We start from the raw sequence: 25284 nt of genomic DNA, 5'->3' as shown, positions 1-25284 counted from the left end.
AATGGTTTCTACTGTGTTAAAGCAATCAGGTGATACATACATGCAAGTCACATCTTCCTGCTGTATAAGGTTACAACTGCCTGAACCTCACATTATCTGCTCAGAAATAGAAGGGCGTAAACTCGTATTGACACTCTTCTGGTTCTCAACACACGACACGTTCTTATGTTTGGATTCGAGACTGTCGACGACAACGGTACTCCCATTATCAGACATCTGCAGCCGTAGTTACCATGGTAACAGTATTCATCTGGTATCTGATAACAATAAAAGGAGCAAATATTCATTCTCACATGGATGCCAACCACTTAGGCCCAGTGTTACATCTTCATAGATTACTATGAGATGGAAAGCTTGCATGGTGATCCACATGTTGTTACGGTACATGTTTTTAGAACACTCTACTTTGATTGACATGCATACAGGTTTTTTGTAATTCATTTTGCATTGAAAAAAACAAAGACAAAGGCAGTTTTATGGTGGACTATTTCATGTGTATATGAGTACTGTGATAACCATAGACTGATTTCAAAGGTCAAAATGAATGAAAGAGAGAGAGAGATAGAGAGAAAGAGAAAGAGATAGAGAGAGAGAGAGAGAGAGAGAGAGAGAGAGAGAGAGAGAGGTGGGGGGGGGGAACAGCTATAATTACTTTGCTTTATATAAATGTACATGTACATGTAGGCACGTGTTGGTTGTCAAGAGAAAACAAGAAAATGGTATCACATGTAATCTTCATTCCCCTCCATGTCCCAATTCTCTATTCAGTACCACCCCCCCCCCCCCCCCGAAAAAAAAAGAAGATAAATGTATGTTTGGTTTTGTGAAGCTATGAATCTCAAAAGTTGTATCTAAAACAATTTGCAGCATTTTACAATTCATGAAACATGTACATGTACATTACATTAATTGCACAAAATCATATTTTTAACATGTTCATGGTTTATGATCCATTTAAAAAAGTTTTAATAATCTACACAAAATCATACTATTCATACACAAATGCAACCTGCATAATCATATAAATACATGTAGGGCAACTCAGAAATTAAAAATGCATGTAATAGTAATAATCTTTATTTCATTCTCAATTTTTAAAAAAAAGGCATACCCGGTACATACATGTACATGTTAAATATATACACAACAGAGTAATTACCAATTTGATTAACATGTAAGTGGGTCTAGGTTACACAGCAAATATAAAATGCAAACCTGTCGACGGTTAAAAAGCTTCATCGTGATTGTTCCCTATCCACATGCAAGAACATGCAATTACCATGGGAACAACTTCCTCAGTTTAGAAGTGTACAGCAAAAATCAAATGTCAAAAAATGTCATCAGTGTCGCTAGTAATAATGACATCACCATGTTTTCAGTAAGCTGATGAGCAGAGAGTCTATCCGACTTCCATTCAAAAAGACAGTTGTTTTTGTTTCCTCAAGCATTATACTCATTGATGATGCCATTTTCAAATTGTAAAGGTAATTTTATCTTGATTTTGTACTCAAGATTGGAGCCCCAGTATTGAGAGAACAAGTCTGAATAATTCCTAAATTATGATATATTCTTTCATTCATTCATAGCTTATGCCTTGATGCCCACAATATGGAAATAAATAACACTCTATGAAGATTTCATACACATGTAAAAGATTTGTTTAGCAGTATTGTGTGATTCATGAAGTCGATACCATTGGTGACAGATTCTAATGGACCCTGACACTAATGGCAAAATCAATCATGATTCAGCCAGACAGACTGTAAATTCAATAAATGCAGTGAATTTGAGGATTTGACGAGGTAAATTGATTTGATTACTTAGGATGAGTAACCAGATTTATCATATTAGAGCTACTCAACCAAATCACTGTTTGAAGTGACTCCTAGTCATTTAGGTTACATGTACATTAGGTGAGTCAAACTCGAGGTGACAATATCTAAAATGAAATCAATGTCAAAGGATATTCTTACACTGTACAAGGTTATACAAATATTTTGCTATCATGGGTTGAAAAAAATCTAAACTATTAAATAATAATAACAAAAATATGCCATACTTTTATAGATATTAAACAAAATATCTAACAGACATTTATATTTGGGATTTTTGTTGTCTCAAAATAAGTTGAAAATATCTGGAAAAAATTTCATTTATCAACCTTGTCAATAACGGATTGCAAACAAAAATAAAGGAACATTGATATAAAAAGCATACTCCTACAAACTACAATCCACGTACATGGACATGTATTTGATTAGCTGTCAATAATTCTTTAGAACATATTTATTGAAGGATTTGAAGCACCTTATGTTGTCAAGACTTTCAAGAGAATGACAGGAAACGAAACCACTTGTTTCTTTAATTCCTAGTCTTGAGGGTTATGAAGGAAAACTAAATCAATTGCCCACCGACCAACAAGACACAGAGTTAGGTTTCTATCTGAACTGAGGGGCTGGTTTGGTGGGAGAGAAAACATAGCTCACAGCAGGTATGTAGTCAAGTTTCAATTAACATTTTTCAGCACTGCAGGATATGAGAGCAGGGTTGTAGGTCATGTCTTTGGTGTGTTGAGTAAGGTACAGGCATTTCTCATTTGATTGATGCCATGTAGGAATCAATCAAAAACACATACAGTGTACATGTATTCTGAAACAACCTTTATGTTAAACAGGTCTGTATTTTTCTTTTCATTTTTTTTCTTCATTTCACTTAAATTTGCAAACAAAAGTATAAATTGTTTGCTTATAAATTTATAAAGCCATTTCACACTTAAACCAGACCTGTGGTTCCCATATTAAGCCTTTATGTGGAGATGAGGGATATGATAATTGATTCACATACGGTCTAATGCACGCAAGTAATTATAATGTGTTCTTACATTATGTTCAAATCATATGAGGCTAGCTATATGAGGCATCTTGGATTTTTAAAGTATACAAATTACTTATGAATCCACATATCCATGTAAATGTACCTGTACATGCCTGTACATGCAGCTACTATTAGGAGTCAATGAATATTCAAACATACATGATCAAGCAAGACACAATACAGGAAGTTGGTTATAGTTTGACATTCATTGCTTGTTAGCTCCCTTAAAAGTAATAAGACTAGTTTACTGAAAAATTCTAATTTTATACATACTTTTTAAACAAAGGTTGTTCTTGAAAACCTGAAAGCATGCCCGACATAGCAACATGTAATGCATGAAGACCAGATTACAAGTATTGTAGTTCAATCATTACTAATGTTCAGGTTAATGTATAATAACTTCTCACTAGTCCCCAGGAAAAAAACATATGTTAGTAAACCAGCAATTCATGTGAACCCGGGCATTTCATATCAAAGACAATGCAAAGAACTAAAGTGTAGATCTCTCGTCAAGGATAAAAGGCTTTTATAGCAACAGCCCCATCTCTATGGAATGCTCTTCCACTAAATATTCAATAAAGCAGAATCCCTAGGAATAATGAAAACAAGTCAAGAGTCATACTGTTCCTTATATGTTATGATTGTATATTTGTTAACAAGCAATTTCTCCCGTTTCGTATACATGAGAATTATTTTCTACAAATAAAAATAGAAATATATTCATTTTTAGAATAAAAGACATGGAAGTAGTTCGCTTCTGAGTTTGATGATCAATCGCAAATTCAAATCTCCATTTGTAAGTGTCTCATCCTTCAGGTATTTAAATGTTTATTTTCTCCTTAGCATGAGCTATCCATAATAAAGTACCATACAATGAATTTGAGGTCTCGATTCCTGGGCCTTCACAACTTTTGAACCTTTGAAGTCCGAGTCTGACTAGGCTCAGGCCCAATGACCATACTTTTCACCCAAAGACCATCAAAGTTTGGAACGAACTCGTCTTCCACATCTATTAATGCACCCACTATAAAACATGTTTGGGGCACTAGCCCAGTAAGGAGTCCTAAGATATCATGAGCTGTATATCATATTCATAGGAAAGCATTTTTTTAACCGGGGTGCCACAAGACACCTCTTATGTACAGCAAGAGAAATTTTGATGTATTCTGAATAAATTTCTTGAAACCAGATACCAGACACCGCTATAGTATGGGAGGCGCGATAGCTCAGTTGGTAATGGTAGAGCAGTGGTCTCGTAATCTAATGACCCGGGTTTGAAACCAAGGCGATGCGCTAGTGCCCTTTGGTAAGGCATTAACCCTCATTACCAGGTCCCTCAGAGAGGACCTAAAGCCATCGGCCGTCTGGTTGCTTACTTACAAGGCAGCATTTATGCTTTCTTAGCAGTCAGGTAAAATACCCACCACCATTCAACCACCATGTACATGTAATTCCATGTGGAAGTAGAATTTCAAAGATAGTATACCATCGTTCTTCCTTGCTCGCTTGCAACATTTAAAGACAGGATTCTGATTTCAGGCAGTGCAAATTGCCTGAATACCTCTATATTTGAGCAACGAGCCGAGGTACCCAAATAACCTTTCATTTTTACAGCTTATATATTTCATATCAAAATTATATGTATACCTCACTCGCAACATTTATAAACAGGTTAATTCTGAATGAGGTGCCCAAATATCCTCATATTTTTTTTATATCGAGTTGACAGAATAAATTATTTTCATATTTCACGTCTATTCGCTGTTGAGGTGCTCGCATACTGCACACTGCATTGTAAATTGATTTATATACGGTATAGATCTTACAGAATATTATGTTACATTACATTGTAAATTGACTTATATGATGTATATGTTCCCAAACAGAATATTGATTGTTACATTACATTGTAAAGTGATTAGACTATATGTTTATTATAAACAGAATATTACTTACTTACTTTACTTTACTTTAATACACGATGTTATAGGTCTAAGCCTGTTCATCGATCCAGGATTCTTCCAGGGAACTGCGATTTGTGGAGGGAGGAGGTTGTGTAAAACATGAAACCACAGACAACACCTAGACCGGCTCATACAGAAGGCTTGCGTTCTTTGACCAGTGACTATCCAGTCTATTCTTGAATGAGTTGACTGACCCAGCTGCCACAACATTTTCTGGGAGACTGTTCCACAGCTCCACGACTCTATTGCTAAAAAAGTATTTTCTGATATCTAGTCTTGAATATTTCTTTTCTAGTTTTCTAGAGTGACCTCGAGTTCTATCTTCTGTACTCAACTTAAAGGGAATCTCTTGCACATTGTACAAGCCATTCAAGTACTTGTACACATCGATCATGTCCCCCCTTCTACGCCTGTGAACAAGAGTTGGTAATTGGAGTTTGGTCAAGCGCTCCTGGTAAGATAAATTTTTAAGGCCAGGAATAATCTTTGTTGCACGTCTTTGTACGCTTTCCAACATCCTCTGTTCTCCTAGTCTGTACGGGGACCATGCGGCCTGTCCGTATTCTAATATGGGCCTAACGAGGCCTTTAAACAAAAACGGCATAGTGTCAGTATTTAGGTACATAAATGTCCTACGGATAACTCCAAGTACTCGATTTGCTTTGAGAACTGTTTGGGAGACGTGATTTTTAAATGATAGTTGTGAATCTACAAGGACACCTAGGTCCTTTTCTACTTTGGTAACAGATAGTGTTACAGAGTCTGTCCCCTTTTTCATACATCAATGAAGTTTAATAAATACAATAGGCCTACAATACAATACAATACATGTACATTATTTTATCTACAGGTAGATCTTGTGTGTTGATTAGATCTACTTGATTAAAAAAGATTTTTTTTACCATTTAAGAAATATCATTATCAGTGGCTCGCTCACAACATTAGAAACAAATGTCCACATTAATTTGTATTTAGCACTTAAGTCTTAACAAGTGCCGTGCCAGGGTGATGCAAAATAAATCTTCTTTGATGAGTATGAAATTGAGCGACGCGAAACTTAGTCTATCATTTCTTACATTTTAAAAAGGGTGCTGTGACCGAAAAAAAGGTTGAAAAAGGCTGTTATACTTATAGCATGGACCTCTCTGTGACTCCTCTTGCTGGTGCAAGACCAAGAGGCAAGACATCCAACATCATCTTTTTGTTACCTGTGCTGTGCAAATCGTTTTCTTCCTTCTTCTTTTTGTTTTTATCAATTTTCGTTTTATAAAGTTAAAATCTGATTTAAAAAACCGAATAAATAATAAAAAACTATGAAAAAAGGGGTGATTTTAAACTTACACTGGATGTGACGATCAAAACACTTGTCGCGATACCAAACGGTCTAGCAAGGTATTTTGGTCAACGTAGATCATGTAGATGTAGGCCTACACATGTTGTTAAGCTACAGTCCCATATACGTCCCGGACCGTCCCGGACCATCCCGGACCCCATCCGGGGTGATCCGGGATTCGGTCCGTGTTGACACCGTGTTGGCACCGGGGTGGTCCTGGATGGTCCTGGATGGTCCTGGATGGTCCTGGATGATCCTGGGCGGTCCGGGAGTCGACCCCGGATGTTTTTGACGGTCAAAAACTGCCGGGGTGGTCCGGGACGGTCCGGGACAATAGTTTGATCCGGGGTGATCCGTGTAGCCACCGTGCTGGGTCCGGGGTCATCCGTAGTGGCGCCGGGGCGGTCCGTGTTGATCCGTGGCAGTCCGGGAGTGAGTTATTGACCGCCCAGGACCATCCAGGACCATCCAGGACCACCCAGGACCACCCCGGTGCCAACACGGTGTCAACACGGACCGAATCCCGGATCACCCCGGATGGGGTCCGGGATGGTCCGGGACGGTCCGGGACATATAGAGTAGAGTCTCCAGTTTGCGGCATCGCCCGGTTTGCGGCCAGGGGTATTTGTTTTAAAAATAAAATGAATATGACTCGATAATAATCATTGAAACCTACCGTGGATTCCACGGTAAGTTCTGCTTTGCCGAAAACGTCCGTAGCAGGTGCTCCTGTCGGTACGGAGTATCCGTCAGCGATGTTGGAAATCTACGGCACCAGCCGCCGATGAAAATTCCAGCAGGTGCTAACTTTTAAGTTAAGAGATCGAGGCATGACTAGATCAATATTGTAGCTCTATTTGTCCGATATTTGTCCGATTGGAGGTGAAATTTGATGTTTTTGTGGAAGTATGATGGCTGTGGTCTGTCTCCTATCGCAGATATTTTGATTGTGCCACCGCATGGCCAGTTGCATGGGGTGGCCGCAAACCGGCACGTAATTACGTGTTTTTTCTGGTTTGCGGCGGGGGGTGTTAATACACACATAACATGCGGGATCGTGTATGATGGTATGTGTGCTGATGTGTGTACCAGCTATGACCCGATAGTTTCTAGTAGTACTTACCCCCGGATGGGATGATCCATTCGAGGAAAAGGTGAAATTGTTTAAAACTTGACAAATTTACCGTAGCAACAGATAAACATGAGAATTTGGGTTACCCGTAGTAAATTGGTACATGCTTTCATCGTGACGTAGCGCATAAAGCTTTGTGACGTACGCGTGCCGCAAACCGGTAATGCGTGCCCGCAAACCGGGGAACTCGAAGCATTTCGAAACGTGGTCAATGCTGACCACGCTGTGGGTCAGTTAGGTTATTTGTGACTTCTATTTAATAAGTAAGTAGGTCTATATGGACTCTTTATTGAGGGTATTGAAGTATTCTGTGAGTATTCCAATAAAAATAGAATCGGCAGTTCCCGCCGATCGGCCGCAGACCAGAGCCACTACTCTATGGGACTGTAGCTTAAAAGCATCACACTTTTTTTGAACAAAACATCCCGGACCATCCCGGATCACCCAGACCATGGTCCGGGATGGTCCGGAGTGGTCCGTGCTCGTCCGTGCTGGTCCGGCTTTATATGGGACTGGGGCTTTAGGCAAAGCCATAGCCCGGCTCCAAATTTAGCCGTCCCTTGCGGGGAGATCTCTTCGCAAGGATGGACGCGCTGCACTGGGTCTATGCGGCTGCTACTGCAGCAACGATACCTGGATGATATAGACTCTACAACTAAATTTAAGACCTTTCCAAAGGGGAAAAATGCTAAAAAAATTATATCTAAATGTGACGATATATGAATTTCCTGAACTTACCTTATCCTGCATCGTCCACAAGCCAGGAATCTCAAATTAATGCAATATTACGATGAGCTTCACTTCAAAATTTGTTACCAGTAGATAGTGCGACGCGTGAGGGCGTAATCACAAAAATAAGTAGGTGTAAAAATGAGCTAGCTAGCATGAAACTTTCTTTCCGAAAAGGAGACAAGTATCTCCAAGAACCACCTTATACAGCTCAGATCACAATAATAATTTGTTCTCGTTATGTTTTTTTCTGGGACGCACTTTACATGAATTGCAGTTTGGTCAACTAGCTCCCAAAGTCTCAGCCCCTCTACTATCCACATGACCCAATATTCATTTCGTCTACTAATTTTCACTTGGTCTAATGACTATTTAGGCTAAGGCCTAAAATAAAAACTTGTTGTATTGCCCTTTAGGTGCCAAAACCTGGGTCGGTCGGTCGGAAAAGATTTTTTTTTTTAAACTTTTTTTTTTGTCGCCGTCTTTGGGACGATATTTTTTAGTTTTGGATGTATTTCTCAGTTTTCTAGCTGGTGCAGTCAATGGTATAAACTATAAACACGTACAAGAGGCCGGGGTCTACTTGCATGTTTACGCTAGTAGGATTTTGAAACTAGGGCAGAAGACGAGTGAAAATTTGGGAATGATTAGATTTTATGCATTTATATCCCATTTAAACAAACGAAATACATATTTTTGTATTCATTAAAAAAATAAATTCTTAAAAACGGTTAAAAAAAAAAAATTAAACTAAAATGCCGACCGTAGATTTTTTAGATTTTTGGGTCGCCGATTCGCAAATGGCAATACAACAAGTTTTTATTTTAGGCCTAATAGTCAATTGGCCTAATATCTATCTCCAATTAGTCTACTATACCCATTTGGTCTATTGTTCATTTAGTCTAATAACCAGTTGATCTAATTCCAGTTCGTCTAGTACCCATTTCGTCTACCATCATTTTGCTGATGATTATTTAAATTGTAATTATTATTTTATTTAGTCTCCGCGGACTTATGCCATTCCAGTGCAGTTCAGGTGAAGAAACCGTTTTCTTTTGAAGAATAAAATAATTTGTTCAACGAGCTAATAAAGGGCCTATTGTATGCTTATATTCAATGTTCCACCAAGGATTTAATAATTCCTTAATGGTTCCACAATATGTGATAACGGAATCAAAATTGGCTTTAGGGCTTTGTAATGTCAGAAATAGAGTAAAAAGACCCCGCCATTTCACATTTGCTCAGTGACAAAGACAATGCCAATTTAATATCATGTCTCCCACAGTGGGGTATTGGAGAAGTTTACAATCAGTTTGAATTTGTCAATTTAATACTGTACAAAGTACAAGAAATCGAATTAATGTTAATCAATAAAAATATCATTAACGACGATAGTGATACAAATTATGATAATATTTAAAAAATTCTGATAATAACTTAATGACAAAATTAATGGAAGCAATTGAAAAAGAAAGTTACTGGCACCAGTAAATGTTATTTGAATTAATGAATTATTGAAAATATTCTTGATATCAATTTAATAATTTGATATAAGACAAAAAAGAGAAACATGAAGATAAAATGATATGTAATTAATGAAAACGAAACATTATACCTTTTTAGCGCGCAGTTGACACCGGGAGTTGATATTGAGTGATTACAAGTCCTTTCTCTCGACTAGGGGTATTTAAAAGGTGTAATCATATTTGATAATGACCATACCACCCAATCCTGAAGGAAACCAGAAAAGATGAATAGGTGAGAGTTTATTTGAAGTGAGATAAGTAACAGGTGATTAGAGAGTTTTGGGACATACAATAGAGGGACTGTTCTCGCTATAGTCGAGTACGCATAAGGCAGATATCTTCCAATGCTGCATCACTCATCTTATAGCTCCAAACGCCTACTCAGAACAGTAACTTCTTGCTCAGAATATGCACATTTTTACATTTCCATGTGAAAGTAAGAATTTTCCTCACAATTTTTCATTGAAGAAACAACTTCTATTTAAAAAATGAATACTTGTAGAAAGTCCCCAAAGTTATGAAAAACAAGATGGCTCTGATTTCCCTTGAAAATTAATCCACGAGTTATGATGATCCACGATCAAGTTATGATGATGACGATTCACAGCATTTGTATGGCGCGAGCTCCTCCAAAAAAGAGTTCTTACCTATACTTGGTGATTTGCACCACATTTAATACGAAAAACCATATTATCATATTTGCTTAAGATATACATTGTTTTTCCTCTTACAATTTAAACCTCGATATCTTTTCTTATAAACTTTCGGGGACTCCTTTTTTACATTCTAAATAAAACCCTCGCACACTGCCACTTAATTATTGTGAAATAGAACAGACTGATGTGAACGAAAAATCCTTCTTCTTTCAAAAAGTGTTAGGTATTTTTAAAAGTAGGACTACAACAAAATCTTCGAAGAAGTATACATATTTCTACCAGTACCACCAAAATAGGCCTATTGAACGCAGTTAATAGATTCATGGGTATGAAACATGATTATTTCGGCATATAAATATTATTTTACCTAAGTGAAACTTTTAGTTTCTCCAGCATTGTCATTTGATTTGCACCGGGCACTGTCCAACTTTCCACTTCCATTTACACTAAAGAAAGATAAATGGCATACCTTTAAAGAATACCGTCGGATTTGTAGTATTGTACGACAAAATAATCAATATAGATTGATGATTAAAGTCTCTTTTTTTATACAAACAATTAGACTAGAACATGATTTTATACGACAAAAAGTCATCACTTTGCTCAAAATTTCGGAATAATGTTCAATCAACCCTATCCACTTTTTCATTTGGATTGTCAAAGTGCACTGGTTTATAGTTATACTCGACTAACATATAAATGGATTGTCGTCAACATCGTCTCTATCGGCATGATGATCGGGTTCAAGTTGGTCGTCGAGTTAAGTCGAATATAATGCAGAGGGAAAGAGAAAGAGAAAGAGAAAGAGAGAGAGAGAGACTGAGAGAGACTGAGAGAGAGACGAAACTGAGATCTGATGAGACTGATGGTGATGATGATGATGAAAGACGAGAAAAAAGGTATATAAGTAGGCCTACGATGCCTGAATTGAAAAGGAATCCCTTCATTGTTTTAATTAACATTAATATGAATTTGAATCCCTAGCTTTAAGCCATTCGTTAGGCGACATGGGAGGTGAGCACTGATGAGATAATGTCTGCCCTAAATACAGTGATTAAACACGTTTGTTTATATTGGAAGAAAACCTGCAAAGTTTCCCCATGCAGTTTGTTGACAATTTCTAGTCTATTTGGCTAAACTTAAGTTATTTATATTATTATATTATTTTACACAAATAATAAGATACAATTTGATAATACTGTATGTATATTGATGTTCATTCATGTTTCGTTCAAAAAGAATTATTGGGTGATGTTGTATTTGTAGTAATTTCATGACATTTCTATCCGAGTAAGAATGAATTTGACAATAAAGAGTCTGCAAGTGAGACTAATATAGCGCCCACCCTTCCTCCACTTGTGACGACATGATTTATGTTTATACATGCATGGCCATTTAAATTTCTCCTGCACCTCGCCAAAAAATGAGGATCAGTGCTAGTGTCGATAGATACAATGACCACAAGTAGCCTGAAATTAAGTGCTAACAGCAATGAATGCTAATATACCTGAAGGGAGTGTTTCTTTCTTCTTCTCAACATTTTGTTCAGGAACAACACGATAATTTAGCAGTTGAGACCTACCATATGGACCCCTTTTTATTGGGGGGGGGGGGGGGGCGGAGTGGGAAATCTTTTTCAAGGAATATAGATTTAGATCGCGACGGTCAACAGGAACAAAGTATTGTCGACGAGTTAATATTTGTATTTTGTATGGACAAGTATAACAAAGAGAAAGGCAAAGAGAGAGAGGGGGGAGAGGGTAATACAACCCAAAAAACTTTAAAAGCTTTATTGATTTGACTCCCCCCACCCCCCCCCCCCCCCCCCCCTCTTCACCGTCGGCTTAAAAATCAAACAAAACCTACGACTAGGGATATTATTTTTGTCATCAGAATGCTTTGGTACGCAATCACGCGTGTCAAAATTATACTGTAGCACAACGGCACTTATGAACAAGCGCATCGGAATGTGACCGTCTGCTCACCGCAAAACCAAAATAGTTGTGATCCTTCCCAGTGCTGCCGAACACGATTTCATGTTTTCGCGATTCTTGTCTTTATAATGCTACTTTTGTCACTATCACCGTGATAATTATATAGAAAATATAAAGTGGAAAATATAAGATATGTATCTCTTTTGGAGAAAAGTTTGTCAGTTTTAGAGGAAAATAGGGAGAAAGTTGACCTCTATTTGCCCCGATTTGTCTGAAGTTGGTTGTTGGAGTTGACGCAAGTGTCACTAGACTCTCATTGTGTGTGTGTTTGGAGAGAAACATGAGTCACTCACACATCACACAATAGCAATCTGTGTATCCGCGCTGGAGTCAGTGCCCCCTACAAGCATTTCACACAGAAGCTGGAGTTGAGATGGTGTTTACCAACTAATCTGGTTCCAAGAACTATTTTCCATCGAGAAGTTCGACGAAATACATGAGTAGTGCAGGTTGTCTTCAAACCAAGTTGTATTTCTTTGTCTGTGTCTCTTTATAATCGTTGGTTGTTTCTCTGAGCTCCTCCTTGCCGCTTGTGGCAATTACTCTGTTAACTCAATTTCTCGCCAATAAACAGTAGTAATAGATTAATTGCTCAAGAAACTTGGTTGTCTGCGGAAAACAAGAGCTTTGCCATGGAAACTGTACAGGACATTGAGAAGTCATGCGACCAGGATCATGTGGATACGAATGAAAAGACAGCAGGAAGAATAGATTTGTGTCAAACACATAACTTGAGGATGAAGGCTCGAATCGGGTAAGTATTATTACATTGAGTATACATGGTGTACATAAACTAGATAGAGGTTTTGGGGGTAGTCCTCGACAAATAATTTTTTTTGGACTACCCCTTCCACATTTGATGATTTTTTTTCTTCGTTTTAAAACATACATTGCTCCAACTGCATGTAGTCGTTTTATATATGATGTATATGTTCTATTATTGTATTGTATGTCATTTTATTTTATGTATCTCCCTATAAAGTATATGTTTTGCATTTGTGGAGAAATAAATTGAAATTGAATTGAAATTGAAATTGATAGATCCACGGTAATGAACATGACCTAGAATTATATTACGTTTGATCGTATCATCCACTTGTCATTGTAATTGGTGTATAGGTCTATACTTATTAATTAATACTACATGAATATTGGTTTACATGGTTGAACTCGATGCTCTTCAGCTTCACTAGCTATCATATTGCGAGAGGTCCCAGACTCCCAGGTTCGATCCTTGCATGTTTAAGAAGGCATTCTGCCCAATAAATAACATTAATACTATCTAGTATTATACCATAATAATTGTATTTATCATTTGCTAATTGCTAGCTTAGTTAAGTTAGTTGAAGTTATTTACAACTACTCATCTTCACTGGTTTAGTTTATTTAAGTAGAACACAATATATGCTATAGCCTAGAGCCTTTATTTATTAGCCATTCAAATAAATTTTGTTTTCAAACCTCATTGACCAACCCGGTAGAGAATAGTTACCCAAAACATAGACCTACTTCTATGCCCAGAATGATAACATAATCACTTCAGAAATTCGTCTTACACCCCAATTGCGATAGAAGTTACTGGTCCATTACCAAATACCAGTTCTCCAGCTCGCATGTTTGAAAACGAAGTAGTCCGTGGTCTAAATGTGCAACCCATAAGACCATCAGAGTATCTTTGATAACTTGGACCATGTCAAGTGAGAGCGGTGTCAAACGAACTGCTTTTCTGCGATAAGAGATAAAAGCCAGGCCAAGGAATGATGGATCTTCTGAAAATGACCTGTACCACGTCAGTCTCCCTTCAAACTCAGTCAAGGATAATAGTCTCACTGGGATAGCTGTAAGCATTCCTTCTTGACACGTTGGGGGAGAATAGAACATTTCACATGTCATCATTTTTTAGCACGTCTTATTTCTGATTTAAAATATGATAAAGTTATTACTTGTTCTAATAATGTATTTTAATAGGCCTCTTTAGTATTTACCCTTGTTGTGTGAGCGAGTAAAATAAACAATCGACTTCTTTAGAGCATAGTTACGATCTTCTTCCTGTTTACAATCATGTCCGTGTATAGTCTGTCTTCGAATTAAAAGATAGAATCCGCTTTTATCTAGGTCAGGCGGCAAAGTGGAACATCTTAAGAACCTTTTTGTTTTGTTTGGTGTTATATTTATTTATTTTTTGTCGTTAATTTTGCAAGCTGTAAAATATCACAATATACACGAATGAAGATTTTGTTCAAGCAGTGCGTGAATCCGCATGGATTTTGAAGACAATGGTTTGGGAGGTGGATGACCCCTCGAGTCTCAAGATATCTTGCATTAGAACTTAGAGTTCGCGGTCAGAATCGGAGAATTTGAAAATAATACTGTCTGGCCCCTCATGTTCGGGCATTTTAAATGTCTCATATTAGTTATTGAGTGTGTTGTAATGAGTAATGACAAAATAACATTTTTTATCATAATTGTCTTTTATTGAATTTTATATATTTCTCTCTATCTCTCTCTCTAACTTGCAGGAGAAGATATCCGACACCAATGGCAGAGAAAGTGCGCCACAAGCGACAAACAATGAAGAGTATGGCTCGACCTCTCAAACAATGGTTGTATCATCACAAAGACTACCCATACCCGAATAGAAAAGAGAAGCTACTTCTATCAATGGAATCTACCATGACCCTTGTTCAGGTATTACTCTCTGAACTTGCTCATGTTATAGTAAAGTCAAAAGGCACAGGGGCATATTGCTGGAGGGAACGGGAGAGGGTGGGGGGGGGGGGGTGGTGGAGTGAGACTTCGGGGGTTCCAAAACTTCTAAAGCCTTGTCAACTGTCGGCAAATCGTATGTTTTCTTTAGGAACATTGAATTTTATACGCCCAACTTTCTCTTGAGTCTTGTATCAAAACTTATCTTAACACACATTCATTCAAACCTCTTTTGATGATTAACTTACTCTGTGAAAAAACAAATTATGTATATTTTATTTGTATTGTATTTTGTAGGTTTATTTGTTAATTTTTTGGGGGGTGATTGTTCGTCGTATTTCGTTTGTTATAGCGCTTACAAACTTCGATGGAAAGCACTTTATAAGCACCGTTTGGATTATTATTATTATTGTTATTATTTTTATCGGCTCATCAGGATATCTGAAGACTCCTCATATTTTGCATATCGAAATATTTTCGGCGACCTTCACCATCCCTCCCCCTTCTTAAATAAAGTATAGCGAGTTAGCGACGCCCCTGACAACAATAATATTTTCGATGTTGCAAGATATCTAAATTAGTTGAGAAGTAAATCTAAACATAATGGCCAGAGGTACCACATATTCTTTTATAACTTCAGTAGAAATGCTCAGATGATGCATGAATGTCCTCTTTCTTTCTGTAGGTGTCCAACTGGTTCGCTAACGCCCGCAGACGTCTGAAGAACACTGTACATGACCCGGCGATGTCGTGGGAGAAGAGAATCCATAAGTACAACAAACACGTGACTGGTAACGCTGAGAGGCTAAGCATCAGCTCTGTGGAATCATCAGGAGGAGATGACTTTGATGATGAGGAGGAATTCAATGGATTCGAGTCTGGTAAGGAGATGTTTTTTTTTCTTCATTTCATTTTCATTTTTTCATTTCCAACAAAACACAATACATAATAACGAATACAATGTAAAATGTATACAAAACATAGTTACATTTGTAATAAACAAATCTTAATTGTAATTTATACGAGGAAGACAAAAATTGAATTTTTAAATTTAACTGCATTTATATTTTGAGGAAATGGAGAGGTCCACTGAAAAGCAGAGCTTGTAAATTGTGGACCCCTCAGATAACAATGAGTGTGAAAAGAATCTGGAATACATAATCAATCATGTTCTAGGCTACCCATCTATCATTTGGAGCACACTGGGGATTTTCAGTATAGGTCTACCATTTGAAGAGAGATTACTGACGTCCTCAGATTGGAGTGGCAATTCTTTGTAAAATGTTACGATGCTTCAAAGAGGAATGCTTCATGCCTCTTTCAATATCCACTGTGACAACCGAAGATGAAACTTACAGTAGCACAGGCAAGACCGACACCAAAGTCAGCAAACAAAAGGCCTCAAAAAAAATCCCATAATGACCAAGATTTGATCGGTTTGAAGTCAGTTTTGAGTGGGTTCGGCGGTGTGACGGGGGTATCATTTTTGTTCAATGTACTTTTGAAATGAAATTCTAGCCGACTGGCATGATATGTCTGGACATCTATCTTGGTATCACTACTGTAAGGTTAGAAGGTTGTTATCTTGGGAGGCGTTAGGGGATTGTATCAATCACCTTCTTTCTAGGTGCCTTGTTATGGTTTCAAATTATCTAAACGTTTGTTTTACATCTGCCATGTCTGTCATGTACGTTTATTTTATTGTCAACGATACATTTTTCAATTGACAGATGATAGCAGCACTGTAAACTATGCCCAGGACGTCACGACGTCTACTAACGAACTGCAGGGCGCCAACCACAATGTCCATAACGCTACACATCCAGGAATTTGTTCACCACATCCACTATCATCAGTACCTCACATCGCATCTCACAGCGACCACCAAGGACAATCCTTACCAACTCACAAGTACAAACATAGCATCATGCAACGCTACCTCAATGATACTTATAACCATGCTCAGCAGCGGCAGGCTGAGGCATCCACAGTCGCTGCCTCCATGGATAGCTCACACACGCTCTTGCCGGAAGAGAACTCTTTGAACCTGCCGAATTACACGGACCGTACCGCTGGGAGACTTACTGGTCAAGAATGGTCGAAGTTTCGAGCATCAGGGTCAGTTAACTCTCACGAGTATGAACGCATGTCAACGTCACCAGAAACTACGATGTCTTCGAGCATTGGAAGCTATCGCCAAAGACACTGCTCTGAAGGTTAGACCTCTTTCTTCAGGACCTCCCTTAGTCTGGCTTCTCTTAAAGTGGCAGGATATACGAATTGTAAATTGCTTCACTATTAATTCACGGTCCTCCCACAAAGAAATGATAAGTAACACAGTCATACAAAACGTTAATATCAATCACTACTTATATAGGTATTAACGAAATTCTGATGAAAAATATATTTCCTGAATGTTGTGGGACCATCTAATGCACCAATGTGATTATGCAATTATTTCACCAAAGAATGTTAAATCATAGCGCAAACTAATTATGAAGCATTTGACCCCGAGGTTGGATGATTTCGCCCCTCAATCTGGCATATCTAGTATTGAGTATAATGCAATGTTTTCTCTTCTCAGATTACTCCTTATCTTCATCCTCCAATGATTGGACCTCTTTCCTCAAGGACACAAAGAGTACAGATTTTAAGAAGTAAGATATTCTCCATGTTCTGTCCTTGTGTGTTATTAGCGCGCTTTCGCAAACACGACGTAGGCAAACACGACGGTAATTCGAACAATCTGGGCATGCGCGAACCAGAATTTTCTCCGTCCTGTTGATTTTCACGACCGTACGCGGCCATGATAGCGTTCGTTCCCTAAACACGACGGAAGAGCTGTATCCCGTAATTCCCCCGTCGTCTTTGCTTCCGTCGTGTGTGCGAAAGCGCTCTATTGTGTTGTACAAAACTGGAGGCGTCATTTACTGAAGCGGGGCTGACCAGCGAGTCGGATGCGTCACAAGATGGTGTTAATGTACTAAAAGTGAATCTAAAATGACGAGCGTATACATTGCTTTGAAGTAACTGGCGTATGACGCAATCGAAATGATATCCCTCAATGCAACGAGCATAAGTTATTTTGCTAGCGTTTCGAAAACTATCTACTCATAATCATTAAAACCTATCAGTGTGGATCTTAGCATAATTAAGTAAACCGTTTTATATTGAACACTTCCTAATTGTTTTTCGTTAAAATTCGTCGGCGTTATTTTGAATCGACAAATTCGTACACTATACATGTATTTGACGGAACCGTCGGTTCAAAATGACGCCGACGAATAATATTTGAACACATTCTTGTCTCATCCTATGTTCCCTAGCCTCCTTCACAATGATACACAGTGTAGTTATCAGTTATCTGCTAATTATTGTTGGAGTCGAAACTGCACCCCTTAATTTTACAATCGGAGACCTTACCGACTGGGCCATCTCACTTTCTCAATCACGATTGTTCTTCGTTATCATTTCTCTTTCATTTCTCTCTCATTATTGTTGATTTTGATTTCATTTGTGTTACCTAGCGAGGAGGATGAGGAGACTTACTGGCAGGAGATCGTAGCAGCGGTCGCTCTGACCAACATGGCGCGCTCTCGTCAACAAGGTAAATAGCCGAGACGGGTGAAGAATAGAACTCAAGAATAAGATGGTCTCGAAGAATCACAGGTGGTCATTTGGAGTATAGTTAAGATGGATGAATGCTATATTTCCAAAACAAGGAACAGTCCTGTCCTGTGAAGTAGAAAGAACCATAGACAGTCGTTTTGAAGATTCCAAAATCGTAAACCTGCAGTGTAATCTACTTTCCGCTAAATTCTAGTCATCGGGCCGCTGCAAGGGAAGTTTGTGACAGGAGTTAAATGATTGTCTTTGCAGGATTAGAGCTTGAATTATCTTCATCTCAGGCTCGTCTAGGGAACATAAGCGATCTGTCTTTCGAACTACATGTTGTTTAATGTGGAACATGTGTGGTTATTTTTATATGACACACACAAAAAACAAAACACGGATCCGGAGTTGTTATCTTATTGCGGACGCTACAAGGGAAGTTTATGACAGAAATATATTTCAAATGATTTTGTTTACCCGATTAGGGCATTGAATATAATTTGTCAATGTAACATGAAAACAGAAACAAGTGAGCTATTATCACTATACGAAATTGTGTGACGGTGTGATTCATCTATGAAGATGCCTAAAACGGTATCAACAAAAAATATATGGTTTTACTTGGACATCGATTAAAGTTCCATGGTAGATATTGCTGAATTAGCTATGGACTTCTACCATTATGGGAAAATCATTGAAAGAGACGGCGATATATGTTATCTGTTTTTCAAAGGATATTATTATGAGTACAGGGAAGCGTAAGGGAAATCATCGTTAGGAAAGGACCTCGAACAGTTGTCTTGCTGCCACTAGGGTTATGAATACTGAATTCAAAGGTTTTTAAATGAAACGCGACTTGTGATTGGACAGGTGTCTGGTGTGACATAAAAGTGAAATTAATAAATTCCGGCTAGAATTTCCCGCCTCTTTTATTTGTTTTAAAAGTTATTGTGTCAAATAATAGAGCGTTAATATTATGTGTCACACTTTGATAATAAATCGTCTATGTTCATAAATACACTTTTCCATCGGTTTGCACGTAATATACAAAGAATCTCATTTTGCGGGCTCGGACCTGGTGTCATAAAAGCGTCGCGTAACTCCGTGACAATGCCGCAAATTTTCATGAACTCAGTATCAAAGGATATGCAATAAGTCTTGCAGGAAGACATTCAAAGACAAGTTTTCTCACCAAACAGCATGGCGTGAAATTGGGCGACTATGCACTATTGATTGCGAATGCCATTTTTCTACCCATGCACCAGAAAAAGTTTCATGGCTACTTTTCTGGGGGATATGTATTCGGTTTTGCTGAAGACGTATTCTGAAATACCTCCCTCTACTGTCCATGAACAAATAATGTAAGATCACAGCACTGTTTGATCAATTTGCGAAGGAAGACATAAACTAGTACTGTATATATTTGTTAAATTGTCGACCTTGGAAAGACAGCTACATTTAATCAATGTGCTATTTTTAAATGGCCAGTAGTGCTGTAAGCATAGCTTGGAAACATACCACTTAGAATAGAGTAGGTTTAAGAAATGAGATGCCAGGATGCCAAATATTACGAAAAATCTCCTTTTATGTCAGCGTTTTTAGATTCATCTTTGTTATTGGTTGTTTTCAAATGTCTTTATGTTTTTATTTCCTTTATAATATTCTTAAAGATTACTTGCCAAAGGGATTATTTCCATTTCATGGACTTTGTTGATGTACATAATGTAACACTTTTAAAGTTTTGTTTTACCCTGTTTCTTACATTTCGATTTTTACTTCAATACTCCAAGGTTTTCTTTAGTAGTGTAAATTGATTTTTTTCAGTAGACATGTTTTCTGGGTTGCATATGACATTGCAGATATAAAGTTACTACGATAAAAAAAAAAAACAGAAAAAACTTGTTGCCATTCATTTTGGCTTTAGCACAATGTCATAATGTGATATATACATTGCTCAGGTGAACATAAGTGGTGCTTTCCTACTACATGTGGCATATCTTACTTTCCAGAGATCAAGCGTTTTAACGTCCTTTCTATCGTTTATACAATCTGTCAAGCTTTCTCTCATGTTGTGGCTTATAAAGATGAAGTTGAGTTCTGGTCCCGCGGTTATATTGTGACACTGTGTCACTGTCTATACGTCAAGCGATTGGGAAAGGCTGAATATGTAGCCCGTAAGAGATTTTTGAATCTTCAAACTGATTTTTTTTTTTTAAAACGAGTCAGTTGTGATGAAGGTCACATGACGTTACACAGAAATGTGCATAGTGTGTATTGGGTTTTTACAGACGTGTATCAATCAGATACGATTATTTAGGTCTGGGGACCGACCTTTAAACGTCACCATCCGAAAGACGTCACTCAGTTGTGAACCTGCGTCCTTGGCTGAATCAGTTTGTAACTGCTGGATTACAGGCGCACCCCACAAATATAGTTCAAGTTTGGTCCAAATATTTCAGTTATATCTTTCATCTTTTAAATATGAGGGCATTAGAAAAACAATTTCTTTCTGGAGATATTTCCAATATGATACTCTTCCACGCGGTAACATAAATAGAATTAAAAAGCTCACAAATTACTTTCTCCTTTACCAGAACCCAATGTAATTCTCTTTGATATTAGCATGAATATCGTTAGTTTAAACGTTTGACATTTAAAAAAAGTTTCTTTGCGTTAATTTAGTGTTCTTTTTCAAACCTACTTTTCATTTTTGTATACGACTACCACATGGTAGATATATATAAATCTATATATATTATTATCGAGAATCACTGTGTCCCCGTTAGATATTTATAATGTCTTGTTACTCTTGTATTATAAAGGCATTGTTTTTTTTCTACATTTGTGACTGTCCATTGATTCTTGAACTAGTTGTCCGAAATGATTAGGCAAATACATGGACAAAGCATGGGATGTGAGAAAAACATGAGAAAGGGAGATTATCATTATTAATGGTGTTATGAATGATATATTATGGAGAGTGATAAAACGAAAAGAGAGTGGGAAAATTAAAGGGATAGTTGAGTTTTGTTGCAGAGGGCGCTACACAAATATTTGTTGTGAGATAATGAAAAAAACTGAGTTTCAAATTTGAAAGCACCACAAATATTCGACACTTATTTAACCAGCTGTTCAAAAAACAGGATGGCGCCTTATACGTTTTATTCCAGCCAATGCCAACGTTGGCTTTTTGTTGGCTTTTTCGTGTTGGTTACAATACGCACAACCAGCCGGTTCGTGTCACCGTAATTTTTTTAAGTGGAGCTGAATTGGTATGATCGTATTTAATCTAAATTTCACACATATTGCGGTCTAAAAGTACCTTCATAATTACCTTCATATTAAGTTTAGGTCCTATTAGGGCACTAGAAAATATTAGAAATGTCATAAATTAGAATAAGAGCAAAATCCATGCACTTTGAAAGCATTTGTGGTTTTAAACAAGAACTCAACTATCCCTTTAAAGTATAGTCGTGGAGAGAGACAGAGAGAGAGAGAGAGAGAGAGAGAAAGAGAGAGAGAGCGGATGAGAAAGAGAATGAGAGAGAGAGAAGGGAAATAAGAAGTAAGAGAGGGAGTGAGAGCCAGATAGAAAAGGGGGAGGGAGGAGGGATAGAAGAAGAGAGAGAGAGAGAGAAAGAGAGTGACAGACAAAGAAAAGGGAATGCGTGAAGAGGGGCTTTGAATGAAACGGAACGGTATTTTAAACATGAAAACAAAATACAACTCCGATAATTTTCATGATATTTCTGTATATTTATTAACGAATAGACAGGATCACATGAAACTTACCACGAGCCATAACAAAATAATTGCTCATCTGTTTGTATAATTATAAATCATACATTGTCTCCCTTTGTCGTCGTGCTCTTCTCATTACATCAGAAAACATAATAGGATAACAATTATATAGCAACAATTAATTATCAAGGTGATATTCAAGTGGCACGAAGTCAATGTGAATAAAAAAATCAGACACTAATATAGGCCTACATTATCTCATATTAATACATATACATATACATTTATCATTACATTATACTTTGGGCAAGATCTTTCAAAATGTTTTAAAAGAGTAAAAAAATGAGTAAAAACAATTCAGCAATAAGTTACGAATAAGAAAATAATGAAATCTAAAAATGCAACCTTTACAGAACCCAAGACTCACGCATGATGTCAGAGGGTGATCATTTAATAATAATAATAATAATAATAATAATAATAGCCTAATAGTCCACTCCAAATTTTATTAAACCGAAACGGAAATTCTTTTTGCCCAATTGATCGTGAGCCCGGCAGCCACTGAGCAGCGCCAGATCGACGTTGCTCTATCCAATATTGTTGAACGCCAAACAGGGTAGCAACAACTCCCATCTTTTAACGTCTTTTGGTATGACGCGGCCGGGGTTCGAACCCACGACCTCCCGGTTGTGAGGCGGACGCTCTACTGACTGAGCCAACACTCCGGAGTTTCATGTGATCTGCATGCAGTCATTATTTGGCTTCATTTAAGAATGGTATGAGTTTTTTCGTAAAAGTATATAATAATAATACCAATAGAAATAATAGTAATGATAATAATAATATTAATGACAGTACTGATAATAATATTAATAACAATAACAACAATGATCATAATGATAATATCAATGATAATAATTATTAAAAATATTAAAAACAATAATAATAATAATATATCAATTTATAAAAATTATATAGCGCATTTACTTTATAAACATATTCTACTGCGTTTGACACAATTAAATTACCCCGGCTGTACCTGAGCCGCCATGATCATGAACAATTGACCAAAAAAAAAACATCTAAGAGAATTTCTTCCTTGAATTAAGCTGCATGTGTTTACTAAAATCAGAAACGTGAGGGAATCACATTGATCAGTGATAGATAAACATATATATAACCGACGGAGGATACGAAAACTATATGCAGTTTCGAGTTTAGTGTATTCATCATAAATTTACAACACAGTAGTTGCGAGCATCTCTCTATTTTTTGTGGTGTAGGAAAATAATATGTTTTGCTATCCATGAATGTTATCCATCATTTTGCTCTGGCGACAATGATTCCAGGTTTATTGCGTCACAGATTTAGGGCCTAGGTAACACTGTTTATTGGGTCCATCGTTGAAGCAAAGAATTCGACTAAGAAACTAAAAGTGGTTGAGAAATATCCGTTAGAACACAATCTCAATCTTATACTATACTTCAAGTGTCTGCAATCGCCCCATAACAGATTGTAGAAAAGGAAGAAAATATATTATGTTTCTAACCGTCATTGTGAAATTAAATTCATACATCATCGTGATCTTTTCCTTCTACTCTATATTCATTTTTTTTTAAATCCATGTTAAAACTTTAAACAAAAAGTTGGTCAAATATTTCAATCATCTGTTATCTTGCAACAATACGTTAAAACCACTCTGAATGACACATTTATGCAGGTAAACATCATGTATTGCAATGGCCCCTTGATTGTCATCTACCAATTTTCCTTTCACCAACCATACCACCATTAACATCATTTTACGATTAATACACTAAAAGATATAGAGGAACAAAGTAAAATTTGGAATAAGTCGCTACATGAATTAACCATGTGAAAGCAATTTATACTCTGATTATTTCAAAACAATGTTTGTAGAGCCTTTTTTGCATTAACTTTTTGTATGTTTTATTTATCACTCTTTATTTGGAGCGCGGCAAAGTTCGCTGTAGTCGTTGACGCAGCCCTGCGTTAATGATGCGTCATGATCACTCATATACGTTGGGCATCAAATTCGCGTATTCAATTCAATTTAATTCATTTTATTCAATTCCATTTTCAATAAAAACAATACGAAGATATATACAATAAAAAGCATTTGCAATATGAAAATGAAAATAGGGAACTTTAAAAGAGGCCAAATGGCCTTGTGGTGGCATAGTTCCCCGAACAGTATTTAAAAGATTTACTTATAAATTTACAAACAAACCTAAAAAAAGAAACATTCATGACAAAACATGACAGGGACATCGTTCATGCACTCTAAGAAAAAAGGGTGCAAAAAAGGGTGCAAAATAAGAGTTTGCACCCTTTACATAAAAATGAACCCTATTGAAGGAAAAGGGGTTCAAAAAAGGGTGCAATATAAGATTTTGCACCCTTCCCACAAAAATGAACCCTATCGACCAAAAAAGGGTGCAAAATAAAAGTTTGCATATTGCATGCGTATTCATGATTATTTACCACGTGTTCACATAAAAATACATTTATCATGATTTGTTAAGCAAATTATGACGGTGACAATGCACATCAATAAATGTTTTGTGATTTGTATTTTCCTTCGGCAATCATTAACCAATAGATTATTTTGTCTGATCATGTTACAATTACATTCACGTTTTAGCAAAATGATTACTAACCAAGAAACATCATGCATGTTTAATATGTATTTGTGTACGAGCAAATTTCATGAGTATTCCTCGATGATGGGTGCAGGATTGCACCTATTAAAGGGTGCAGGATTGAACCTCTAAAGGTGCTGATTTTGCATCCGTTTGCATCCCTATAGGAGCAGGATTGAACCATTAAGGGTACTATCTCCTAAAAGGTGCAATCTGGCACCCTCCTTAAAGGGTGCAGAATTTAACCCCTAAAGGTGCTGCTATTGTTGCATCGGTTTGCACCCCTAAAGGTGCAGGATTGAACCATAAAAGGTACTAACATGTCCCCTAAAAGGTTCAATCTTGCACCCTTTT

At 37.1% G+C, this 25284-nt stretch overlaps 2 protein-coding genes across 2 annotated transcripts in view; one reads left to right on the top strand and one right to left on the bottom strand.

Annotated features, from left to right (window-relative positions):
- LOC115919841 (MAGUK p55 subfamily member 6-like) overlaps positions 1-8138 on the bottom strand; it is a 40012-nt gene extending 31874 nt beyond the window's left edge. The window contains exon 1 of the mRNA XM_030974268.1: positions 8042-8138. The gene's annotated coding sequence lies outside the window, so the exon portion shown is untranslated. The remainder of the gene's footprint in view (positions 1-8041) is intronic.
- A 4248-nt stretch (positions 8139-12386) lies between these two features.
- LOC105436421 (homeobox protein Mohawk-like) lies at positions 12387-21294 on the top strand. Its single transcript, XM_011680625.2, has 6 exons — positions 12387-12962; positions 14728-14896; positions 15600-15795; positions 16645-17130; positions 17499-17571; positions 18442-21294. The coding sequence occupies exons 1-6, from the start codon at positions 12841-12843 to the stop codon at positions 18527-18529; spliced, it is 1134 nt and encodes a 377-aa protein (XP_011678927.2). The 5' UTR covers positions 12387-12840; the 3' UTR covers positions 18530-21294.
- Positions 21295-25284: the final 3990 nt, after the last annotated feature.

Source organism: Strongylocentrotus purpuratus, unplaced genomic scaffold (genome assembly GCF_000002235.5).
Source record: "Strongylocentrotus purpuratus isolate Spur 01 unplaced genomic scaffold, Spur_5.0 spur5_scaffold_7, whole genome shotgun sequence".
Classification (NCBI taxonomy): domain Eukaryota; kingdom Metazoa; phylum Echinodermata; class Echinoidea; order Camarodonta; family Strongylocentrotidae; genus Strongylocentrotus; species Strongylocentrotus purpuratus.
This window is presented reverse-complemented; position numbering and strand designations above follow the sequence as displayed.